Source organism: Copadichromis virginalis, linkage group LG8, assembly GCF_057382275.1.
Source record: "Copadichromis virginalis isolate Kocher_CV1m ecotype Utaka linkage group LG8, C_Virginalis_male_GT1.1, whole genome shotgun sequence".
NCBI lineage: Eukaryota > Metazoa > Chordata > Actinopteri > Cichliformes > Cichlidae > Copadichromis > Copadichromis virginalis.
This window is the reverse complement of record NC_140625.1, coordinates 27,331,827-27,344,488: the sequence shown is the minus strand read 5'-3', so window position 1 is coordinate 27,344,488 and position 12,662 is coordinate 27,331,827. Positions and strand designations below refer to the sequence as shown.

At 39.9% G+C, this 12,662-nt stretch overlaps 1 protein-coding gene across 1 annotated transcript in view; it reads right to left on the bottom strand.

Moving 5' to 3' along the window:
• Positions 1–361: 361 nt before the first annotated feature.
• The window catches only part of tbkbp1 (TBK1 binding protein 1), an 80,758-nt gene continuing 68,457 nt past the window's right edge, over positions 362–12,662 (bottom strand). Inside the window, exons 9-10 of the mRNA XM_085466850.1 lie at positions 9,135–9,922; positions 362–5,643 (exon numbers count right to left, since the gene is read on the bottom strand). Of these exons, the coding sequence (XP_085322976.1) occupies positions 5,515–5,643; positions 9,135–9,922 (917 nt within the window). The 3' untranslated portion in view covers positions 362–5,514. The remainder of the gene's footprint in view (positions 5,644–9,134; positions 9,923–12,662) is intronic.

The following is a 12,662-nucleotide window of genomic DNA, read 5'->3' as shown; positions in this document are numbered from 1 at the left end:
GCCGAGGTCTCCATGTGCAATGAAGGTTTCGCATTTAGACAGCCTGACTCACATAGTTACTCATGGGCAAGTGGAGCTACACGAGAACAGAAAACTGACTTGATTTCAGCTGCAGCTCTTTGCTGGACCTAGCTATGTGTCTCCTGAGTAAATCTGAAAGAAATTTAGACTGAAATTTCATGACAAAGAAATCTATTTAATCTTTAATGCTGGCAAAGCTGATCTTTTTGTCTGTCTTTGTTAGTCTCCTGAGTAAACCAAAGGAGCCAGTTTGCTGTTAAAACACGAGAAATAAGAAGAAAGCGCTATGATTTTAGCTTTTGACGTTGACTTTTTAAACCATGGCAGCTGGTGGAAACAAAAACCAGAAATTAAGCATTTAAAACCCTGAACCAGCGATCCTAAACTTCACTCGGTGGGCCTCGGGGCGGCTCGTACACGCGCGAATGTGTTGTTGTGTGAACATCCGTGTGCATCGCATTGTGAACTCATGCAGGGTGTGATCATTCTGCACCGCTGCTGCTGGCCAAAACGTTTGTGGTTGAGCACAAGACAGCATGAACCACAGTGCAGCATCTTCCCATACATGACATGAACTACCTGCCAAGCAAACCCTCAGTTTTTGAAACGACAGGAAATTATTTTCTTTGGTTCTGAGCCAACATAGGTCCTCAGTCGTAAGAAAAAGTACACATCTTAGTGATTTAATCATGTTTTAACTAAAAGGGGACATATTATGCTATTTTGGACTCTACTGGAGTAACATTGCATGATTGACCCTTCATTAAAATTCACTTTATACTGGACTTCTATCTGAAACGATGCCATTACATCCTGTCCTGCACACTTTAAAGCAGCTTTCTGTTGATTGGCTGCCCCTCAAAAACTAAAGGTGCCTTGCTGAAATGCCTGAGCTTTCGGCTCGAAGGGATTTCTTGTACCTACACAGACCTCATTATTTGAAACTTTGGTCACGTTTAAAGATGAACATCCACTATCCCATAAAAAAAAAGGATAAGCATAATAGGTCCCCTTTACATTAAAGTTTATCATGTACTACTGTACTGGTTTGCAGTTTTCTACTGCTGCACAAATACTTTATGATGCAACGTCGCATCATCTTCCTCCACAAAGACAAACAGCTGTGCATGTTTTGATTCTCGTGCCGTTGCTGAATTATCAGTCAAGTCGGAAAAAAATGTGTCAAAAAGTTTCTGTAAGGACCGAAACTTTAAGACAAACACAGGTTTTTCTCTGAAAGCTGCAACCGTGTTTTTGGATATCACTTGAATATAGAAAGTACCGCTACTTAGTGAGTAAAAGTAAGTAGTGAGTAAAGTTGTAGGGTAGTACTGGCATGTAACTCACATATAATTCATATTTAGTGTGGTGTTGATTAGGATTATGTGTATATACTGATTTACAGACACTCCAATTTGAAGTTGTTGAGTAATAGAGTACATGTTTCATTAGTATTACACACTTGCAAAAATTCTGTCTATACACAGCTTTAAATATTGTACACAGAGTGATATAGTTACAAACTGTACAGACAGTATATAGAATACTCTGGAGCCATGAAAGCCCTCTTCGATTTAATGGTCAAGAACTGCTCTGAAGTTACTGTAAACCTCAGGATGCAGTTTTAAAGGACAATTCTGGTTTATTTTAATTCAGTTCTTTTTTAGCATCAATAAGTTTGTAATCACCTCCCGGTTCTTAAGAATCAGACTGGGCAGGAAACACAAGCTGTCATCAATTTTATGCAAGAATTAAGGAAATCTGCTACATGCACTCATTTTGAACTTCTCTGAACCTGACCATTTTCTTGTGAAATTCTTAATAGTTTTTAGGTTTTCCCCCAGGAAATTGGTTAGCAGAGGTGTTAAATAGAGCTCTCTTCTCCCCCCCACCTTGCTCCTATTTTAAAAAGAAAAGAAAGAAAATGAATCATCCATGGAATGCATTTGAACTACAAGATGACAATGACCTCGTCGCTGAAAGACCCCTGTTAACACCTCATGCAAACGACACAACAACACAGAGCATTTAAAGTAAATCAGACAGGTTTTTTTTACATTCAGTTTTAGATCAAGAAAATTCAAAAGTAACAAAGTTACAGAACCACAGCTTGTAACACACTCACGTCAAATGGAAGGTAAGGTTAAAGTGTAACAGATTCCTGTTTACGACAAGCTTTTAGACAATCAAGATGAGCTCAGACGACAGCTTGTGTTGCCGCTCGTTGGAGATTCCAGATGTGTACTATATGCATGCTTTCTTTCTTTAAATACATTTTGAAAAAGGTGTGATAATGCTGAGTGACTGTTATCATAATGACTTTCTAACCTTGCTCTGCTCTCTTGCAATGCCAATAATAATAATAATCAATAAATAAAAATCTTCAGCACTACATTTAAAACACTTAAGCATTTTAAGTCTGTAGCAGTGGATGGTGACTTTTTCTGAGTTATAATTTCCACTTTAAAACAGCAAAAAAAAGCATCATGAGTCACCCGATGCAAAAGTAAGGTGTGCTGGTAGATGTGTTTGAGTCTCATCTGGTGCAGTTTTTAAGGTTTGCTCGCTTGTTGGTGAGGCTTAGGCACCAGATCCACTTCATTTGGATTTGAAAGATGTGATTGTTTTGGATCAAATTTCTAATTTTACAGTGCTGAAGACGTTTATCAGCACAGTGACCGGCAGATTAGAGTCACTAACTAAAACATTTACATCCCCAGATCGATTAGCGAGTGTATGCAGGACGTTGCTTGCTGTTGTCAGTGGAAGTCGATCACAAAGAGGGTTTTTCAACAAAAACCTCCCTGTGATTGCTTTGGTCACTAATATACTGCTGTGGTCACTGGAGGATGCCAACTTCTCTAACTAACCACTTAGCAGTAACGAAACTTGAAAAAGTGCGACACAAAACAGAAACGGAGAACGTTTGCCTTCAAAGTAAAAGCTGTACTTTACCACTGAAACCGACACGTTTCAAATGACGCAAATTTTACTTTGAAGGCAAACAGCCTGATTCTCTGTTTTGCATTGCAGTTTTCAGTTCTGCTACCAATTACCAAGTAGTTGGCAAAGCTTTACAGACAAGTCTGTGTCTTCCATCCAAAGTAGACGAAGACGGCAATCTCCTGCACTCCAAGACAATCACGAGGAGGCTTTTGGTGTAGCGCCTTATATACCGTTTTGCAACCAATTTCACCGAGTGACTACCAGCAAGTACCTTTGATTTAACCTCTTCAGTTAGAATATGAACTTTGCAGAACTCAGCAGTGCAAACACATCTGTTAAAATTTAAACCTGGTGGTATGCTAATAAGTTAACTAGCTTGCTAATGCCTAAGAACTTTACTTTTGAGTCCTTCGCTAACGTTTTAAAAATAAATTTCAGTAATCAATTGAAGTCAGCTTATTGCATGCAACATTTAAAAAATGCCAGTGTTCAAATTATTGAGAAAACTGAGAGAGCTTGATTGATTAGTAAGATTTTTTGAATTTTCAGCAGTGAAGCAGATGATTGCAGGGTCATCAGAACCAATAATAAATGTTAAAACCTGATAAATTAAGAGGCAGGTGGTAATAAACCAGAGTCATCCTTTAAACTGGTACTTCTTTGATCCATTTGGAAAACTCTTTCCTCTAAACATTCACAGGAAACTCAAAGCATCCAGAGTTTGCAGTGATTCAGTGATTTGCTCAAGAGTGCGTCACATTATGGTACACGTCCATCATCATCCTGCGGTCACAGTCACTGCCCTGTGTGCTCTAATCTGCTGCGTTCCTCTCTTCAGTAACTTCAAACCGGTTGAGATGCATGGTTGGCTTTGTAGGGACATCCCCAAATGTTAGAAACTGCACATGTAACTGAAAGCCTCGGATTAGCTGACATCAGTGTAACTGTGTTTTTTTGTTTTTGTTTTCACTTTTTGTGTTCAAAAAGTTCAGGTCCCACAAAGAGATCTTGAGTTCCCTTGTGGTAAAAATTAAACACATGTATCAAAAGAAGAGTCTCGTCTTTGCTTAAACCCTGGAGAGATAACTTTGCTGATTGGCGATGGTGTTTTTGATGTCAGATCTCTGAGACAGTAAAAATAGTACACTAAAAAGCCTGCCACTTTTTCTTCAAAGCAGGTCAGATGTCTTGATCTCATGCAACCAGCTGTGTGTTTTAGTTTTTTGTTGGGCGGTCTGGGCAGTCGTGACATCAATCTTTTACGAAGGTCAGATCTCGAGGAAGACTGAGAAGAATCCCAGTTGATATTCTTTGTACAGAAAGTATCCCATTCGGTGGGATTTTGAGCTTTGAGTCTGCTGTATGTAGCAGCATGTAAGCACATGGGAAAGATTCTTTTTCACCAGCATGAGACATGTGGTGCGTTGACATTTGCAAAAATATAACTTCATATTTTTTGCCTTACAGATAGACAATATAAATAGTAAATTACATATTGAAAATATATATAGGGACTGAAAACTGATACATTGTATAGACTATGCTAACTGAAAGGGCTAATATACGATTTGAACAGGCTGCAAGCATAAAAGGTATATACTGACTAAAATTTCCCTCCTCTTAAAGTACCTTCATCGGTGCCCCGCCCTGCAGGGCAATATCAAAACACAAAATTTGGAGCTTTCTGGCTCACTCAGACATCCTTTCTGATTCATGTTCTCCAGTTTGTCAGTTTTTTTCTCAGCAGATGAAATGAAAGACTGGAATGTTTTATACTTTCTTAACTGCCATACTTCCTTGTTTCAGAGAAGTGAAACTGGCATTTCCTTCCTTCGGTGTCAGAAACTTAAAACGACTTTCCCCGCATGCTTTCGTATGGCCCTCTGATCATCTCATTAGACCAGCTTCTACCAGGGCATTGTCCTTGGCACTTACTGCGCAGGGTCCTCTGTAAAATAAACTGCAGTGCGCGTCTGTGTGTATATGTGTGTGTCTGTGCGAGATAGAAAATTTCCAAGCAGGAATATTTAAAGCTAAGTGGTGAGAATAGTTGCACCATAGCTCCCTGAACTTTTACTGCTGGACAAACATTTTGGCATGCAGAGCCCCTGAACCTGCCAGTGTGCCTCTCACAATTTACTTTGCTAAATCAAATCCACACTTTAGCGGAAAAAGAAAAAAGAATAATAATAATAATTTAAAAAAAGACAACACAATACCCTAAATTGCCTGAACACTGCACAACAAGACTTTTAAACAAATAGCAGCAACCAGAGCCAGTGATTATACAGGCAGATCTGTCTTAAGGGCAATCAGTAAGGGACTCTGCATGTAGACTTATTTTTAAATTCCTCCAAAATAAAATAAACCTCTGCGCCACTTTGCATCTCTACCTATAGCGTCACACATACAGCAGCTAACTGGTTCACACCCTAAATGGATGGCTTGTTTGTGTACATTTGACTTCCTCTCTAGCCAGGTCTGCTAATCTCTTACATAATCTATAAGAAGAGAGCGCAGATGTGCGCGGGCTGGTTGCCATGACAATCATATCTTGCTATTCTCCAGGTGGGAGTCGATGTGCTTGATGAGGGCATCGTCAGGGTAACCGACCGGGAATATCAGCTGGCAGAGAGGGCAGCTCCTCATGTCACTCTCTTCGGTCTCCATCCAGAGCTGCAAAACACACACACACACACACACACACACACACACACACACACACACACACACACACACACACACACACACACGTAGTCACTATCAGGTCAAATCACATGCAGTCCTCAGCGTACTCACTTCACAGGATAGTATTAGTAAGTCTGTGGGAGGCAGATTCACAGTTTCATCATTGCAGGGTAAGCGATCAATTCAGGCTTACACAAAAGGTTTTTAAAAAGAGACAACCTTGTAGTAAACCCAGGTGGATTTAATATATTAGAAAAAATAGTTCACAATTGTGAGAAATATGTGTATTTGCTTTCTTAATAAGGGCGACTTAACATCAGTACCAGCTTCAATTTTCTTTTTTTGTTGATTTTGTTGCTTAAGTACATCGTGATCCTCATGATTTAACGCTAAAGAGGACCTGCTATGAGTTTTTTCTCTGATGCACTCATACGAAAAAGAAAGTACTGAAGTACGCCCTCTTTCAGTACTAAGGTTTTGCATATTACCACATAATAAAGAATTCACCGGGGACCAAAATTCCTCCACAATGATGTGAGAAACTGAAAAAGTCATACACAGAGCGATTGCTTGACGTTAAAGCTGCTGTATGACTTGCTAACGATCAATTAAATACCTGTATTTGATTACTTGATTAGCCTCTTAATTCTATGTAATATGGAAACAGTAAGCGTGTACTTAGTTTTCAACATACTACTTTTGTATGTAGAAATAAATAATGACATAGTTGCTCATCTGAGGCTGTAGTACCTGGGACTGTATATATACACTGCTACAGCAGTGAATACTGATATTATATTTCAAATAATGAGGCCAGCAGATTTACAATTAATCCTAATACGCCTAAAGCTCAGACTTTAGTCTGCTCTCAGTGCTATTATTGGCTGATTATGATTTTGAAGAGAAGGGATATCCTTAGCTCAGGCTGCGAGCACAATAGTTCCACCTACCTGCTGTGCAAGCTTGCCTGAAAGGGCAGGGGGAAGGCAGTTACAACAGCTTGTTTCAGGAAGTGGATGAACTGAGTGACTACACCAAAGCTGGTATGAGATTTTTTGTAAAATTGTGAGTCATGCTACACTAGTAGAGTCCAAGAATTAAAAATATTAGCATAAGAGCTCCCCTTTATATTTAGAGCTTTCAGATCATATGTGGTGTGTTTCTAAGCCCATTCTCTCTCTGCTTGTCAAAAGTACCCAGTGAACCCACTGCAATCCAGTGATGAGCCACAGTTTAGGTGAGCTACGTTAAAAGGAGCTTCTGTAGCCAACATCCCATAAACTGTCGAGAAGATGGATGTCGAAAAACAGGCAAATACTTGCAAATGTGGAAGTGTAGTCCTTTTTATGTCCAGCAGGGGGTGACTCCTGTGATATTTTTTTTTTCAAATAAGAAGTGTGATTTCATAGAAGTCTATGAAAAACAACCTATAAGTTATGGTCTCCGTTGCTGGTTTCAAGTGCTGTTTAGTCAGATCCACAGTTTACTCATGATGACTTAGAACTGGATTTCATAAAACAATGAGTGACGTTACACTGGTTACATCTATACTTTAGATAGAGCGTACTCTTTGTCCTTTACCCTCAAAAAGGAAGTAGTTTCATCTTCACACCTAGCCAACACTGACTCATGTGACATAGTTTGAGGTAATTTTTTATATTTTTGTCCCACTGAAAATGCAATAATACAAACGTGGAACTGTAAACACTCTGTAGTCGGGGGGGAAATCAGTGGATTCCCTTTAAAGGTTAAGGAACGTGCATCATCATGGTTAAAGAAAACCAAGATTGTCAGTAGGAAATCGGAAAAGAACTGCGGCTTCATGTGTAAAAGTCTGACTTTTCACTGACTCATCTATTCTCTTCAGCCTTCTCCATCTGAGGACTTTGTGGCTTTATAAACACCACAAATACGCCTCGGTATAGTCAGTTTATCTTAAAATGTGGACAGAGGGGGAAATAAGCAGACTTGTGCTATCATAAATTAAATACAGTCACCAACACGTCTAATTGAATGTCAATTAACCAAAATGTAGGGTGTCTTTCTTCTCTAACACAAATGTGACATAACTGTTGTTAGGACTTGTTCTGCCAACAACACATGAACACAGTTTGTTTTGGTCTGTTTTGGTGAATAATCTTTCTAACCTGGAAAATATTAGAGGAAATTGTTTCATTTATTCAGTGGCTGTTGCTCAAGGGTAGAGCGGGACATCCACTAAGTGGAAGGTTGGTGGTTCAATCCCTTGCTGCTCCAGTCTGCATGCCAAAATATCCTCTGGCAAGGTACGGAACCTGGAGTTGCTGTTACAGTGTAACAAAGTGCTTTGAGAGTGCAAGTAGAATAAACAGCAGACCAGCTCAGTTACTAATTATCAGGACAACAATAAAAAAATAATCTGGTACTAAAATTATTTAAATAATAATTTCAGAAGAACATCAGTATGTGACATTACTCCATGTTATTATTCATTCAAGAAAAACTATGTAAGAAGTATATGACAAACCAAGTATAACCTGAAACCTTATTATTTTATGCATGACTTCATATTTTCAGAGGGCTTTCCCCCACTTTTATAAAGAACAATGATTCAGTTAACTGAGTCTTTTGAGTATTTATTTATGCACAGCTCTGTTAAGGTCTTGCAGGTCTTAAGTTCATGTTAAGGTCATTCTGTGTGTTAAGGTCCACAGCATTTCAATTCAGTTAATTTTGGCTCGACCACTGCAACACTATTTTTTTCTTTTTCACCCATTCCTTTGTTGGTTTGCTGCTGTGATTGTTCTTTTGCATGATCCAATTTTAGCTAAACTTCAGCTGTTGAACAATTGGCCTTTTATCTAGAGTACTCAAGCATGGAGAGGACATGACTGCAGGTTGCCCAGGTCAAGTCTAAATCATCATGCCTCCACTTCCTTTAGATAAATAATGACATGGTGTAATATAGCATGTGTTACTGTTCATCCAAGTTTACCTGGTAAGGATTAGATGACTTTTTATTATATCCTAATATGGATTTGTGCATTTGTTTTTTTTCTGTGTAGGTTAAATAATTAAAATATGTACATTTTCATATCTGAAGGATTGTTTTTAGGCATGTGGTTTAACTTCACACATGCCTGGGTAAGCTGTTTCCCCCTTTTTGCTAAGTTTGTCTAAGCACATCTTAACTCCATCTCTGTATTAAATGCAAAGTCATAAGATTGGTATCAAACTTCTAGTCTCTCACAAGAAAGCTGAGAAATGTATTTCTCAATATTTTTTGAAATGTTCATTTAAAGGAACTATGGCACGGACTTTAAGATGATTAAGCATGAGCAAGCTACCCTTAGTGGAAATTTTAAAAATGGGTCTGCAACAACTGCAGCACTGATAAAATTGACACCGAGTGCTAGTTAATGTTTTTAAAGTAACGCAAACATGCATCAGGTTGAATGTTTATGGTTTACATATATGTAATAAACTTTATTTAAACTCACATTGATTGAAGGCCAGGACTGAGCATGCTCTGCTGACATGTACCCTGGCTGCGGGTGACAGGTGAGGGTGTTAGACCTCTGAGGGACGGGAAAGGCTGAGCAGGACGCTGGGCCCCTCATGACACCGCTGGGCACTGCAGCAGAGAGCACGCCCAGTGTCCTCGGAGGGCTGATGGGATGCGGACAGGTCCACTCTTCCTCATCCTCTGAGGATTGTGGTGGTTGAGGGGCTGGTGTGGAAGGAGGAGGGGGCTCAAAGTGAAGGTGGGCCACCTCTGACAGTGGAAATGGCATCTCTCTGGAGTGGCGCATGGAGCTCTCGTCATGGCCTCCGTCTCCCCCTCCGCCACCTTGATGGGGAGATGGGGACCCTCTGTGCTGCAGTCTACTGTGGGGAGAACCTATGTGTTGGGACTGCTGTTTTGCGTAGCTCTCAACGTAGGGCCGAGGTTTCGGCAGGGTGGAAACTGGGTCCAGAGAGAAGCGGGGCGGGCACTGGTAAGCTGAGGGATCGGCAACCTCTGAGTAACTACGACGACCCTGAAAGCTGGCTCGTAGGTGCTGGCTGGGTGGTCGGCAGGAGTAAGAGGCTGGTCCATCGTTCACGTCCAGCAGGGGTGAGCGGCGGTGCATGTCCGGGGAGAGGCGCTGCAGCACCGGAGAGCGTCGCTGCTGAATAGGAGAGTGGTGCGGCGGAGGCGGGACTGGAGAATGGCGCTGTGGAATGGGCGAGTGGCGCTGCGATACTGGAGAGTGGCGCTGGTGGTGTATGGGAGAGTGAAGCTGGACTGAGGAAACAAAAAGGAAAAAAACCCAATCAAGATTTGCATGCATCTTAGCAACATGCTATAATTCATTACACACTATGGACAAGAGTTAAAACATACTTCAGCAACATTCTTTTAAGGCCTGTTCAACCGGTGCACAAAGAAAGAGATGAATAGTGTTTTATCTCATGAAGCTCCAAAACTGTTCACACAGAAGGCATGATGGGAAACACATTAGCTCTACTTATGCTGTTACTTATACAGGACAAAACACAAATCAATACACAGAGCTCAGTTGTACTTTGCAGTACACACTATATATTTATTTACTGGACGTTCAACCAGTGCTTCTTGCAAGTCTGCTGTCAGATTACTTCATGTCTGGCATGTAGGAATAAACACTCAAACAGTTTTCATGTTTTGTTTTTCATACAGCACTGTGCAAAAGTCTTAAACCACCTCTACTTTCTTTTTATTTTGCTTCCAAGGAGCCAGACCGTGTTGTCCGGGCTTTCTGAAAGTTTGGAAATTGGCTGCTTTCTGCACTCACTGTTAGTCCAGTCCTTTCTCTGTCCATTTTCAGAGGAATGTTTTCTTTCTTTATTTTGGTTTAATGTTTTAGCTCTGATCTATGAATCGGTTAAGCATATAAAAGGCACCAAACTCACAGCACGAACCATTGTTGTGTCTACATGTGACAAACAACTTAGAATCAATTTGTAATTTTTTTAATCTTTAGGCACTTTGTTACTTCTAACAAAGTAAAAATCTCCAAAAAGGCCAAAGGTAACACAGTTTGACAGACATAAAATTCTAATTTTGCACCAGCAAGGTGATTCTCAAAGAGATATTAACTACAAGCCAGGCATATCCTGGCATGGTGTGTCGTGTGTCCTTAAAAAAAATTACCTGAAGCAGATTAAAAGCATCTGAAAACAGAGATCACGGAATAGGTACTATAGTGAGCATCTACAGCCAGCTGTAAACCACAGTTTTATGGCTGCATTTCAGTCAGTGGTGTTGGAGATGTTTTCACATTTGATTATGTAATGAAATTATGAATGCAGAAAGGTATTTTGATCCAACATGCATTAAGTATGGCAATCCCAAACACACTAAAGCATACCTAAATAGAAAAACATACAATGAAACACTATCAGTCATTGATTGATCTCCCCAGACTTCGACATTATTAAAGCACCCTGACAAAGGATGAAACAAAAAGTAGCCAACATCCAAAAAACCATCTTTGGGATTCCTTTGAGAAGCCTGGAGAACTATTCCTGAAGAATACTTCAAGAAATATTAAGAAACCAATAGTTCATGCTGTGTTGAGGAATAAAGTTAGTCAAACCAAAAATTGCTCTAAAGTGTACAAATTCAGCTTTTGCCTTCTGTTCTATATTCCCATGTATGTTTGCACGTGTCAGTAAATCGCTTTATCCATGTCCCATTTTCCGAGTAAAGCCCAAAGAAATGAGGGGTGACTCAAGCCTTTCACAGAGCTGTATTTCATACTTAGATCTGCTTTTGGATTTATTAAACAGATTGCTGGTTGGTAAAAGAACTACATTGCGCAAAAGGTGACATAAATTACAGATTTTGACTGGTTATTTGTGTCTGTGTCGACCTCGAGGATCTTTGCCATCTGACCTCGCTACGACTTTTAAACCCCAAAACAGACACACATCCACAACAAGTCAGTGAGGTGACAATCCAAAAAATATTTTAGTAGTGTTGAATCTGTCTGCAAGCTAACATTCAGACCATGTGCGAACAGTAGTTTGCTAGCATTTTTGCTAGCGAACAGTGGTAGCCCCGTTTTTGTTTAAACATGAAAATAACTGTTTCTTTTTGGACACCGGGTACACATTGTTGTGCAAGACCTGAAGTGGCGTGCATAGAACCCTGACCCAAACCTCATGTAACACCTTTAAAACGAACAACAGCTGTGAGACAACACGTATCACTCACTGGTGTGTTTCTCTTGTGGCTCTTGTGAATACAATAACCAACACAAGTCTTCAGGTGTCAATGCACATTTAGCCTTGCGCAATAATAGAGTACACACTTACAACAGCTTTTGTTCCCAAACAGTCACTTATATGATTCTGTTCCACTATTTTTTCGGCGCAATGTGAAGAAAAGGAAACTGATTCGCCACTTTAATTATACATAAAGATAACATTTTCATTACAGCTCATTATTTGGCAATGATACCATTATTTTATTAGATGACATTTCTGTAAGGCTCTAATCCTTTCTTCAGATGATATGACATGATAGTCACTTAATAGAGATGCACATTATGTTCCCCTATATATTCATAAAAAAAGATTTATTTGCACAAGTACAGTTGTAGTATTTCCTGTAATTACAAGATATGCTGATGAGTCAGTCAGCCCTGTAGTCACCACTTCAGCTCCACTTCCCATTTCAAAGAGGAAACATCATTTATGGCTGATTGGTTGAGGTGTAAAAAGGGAGGGGGCGTTTGTGCTCTCAGGCGCTCTTTGAATGAGAAAAACACAGTCAAATGGGACTACTTTCCTTAACTCATACAACACCCAGGAGAAATTTAATGGCTCCTCACAAATTCCCACCTCCCTGAATATTTTAACAATTCATGAAAAATATTTGTTTGCGTTACAGATATCCAGGAGGAAATCATATCCCTCGCACAATCCTGCAACTAATGAAACAGAAGTGGCATATAAGACGCTTTTTCCAGCTTTGCGAGAGTTGCCCCGGGTTTAAGGAG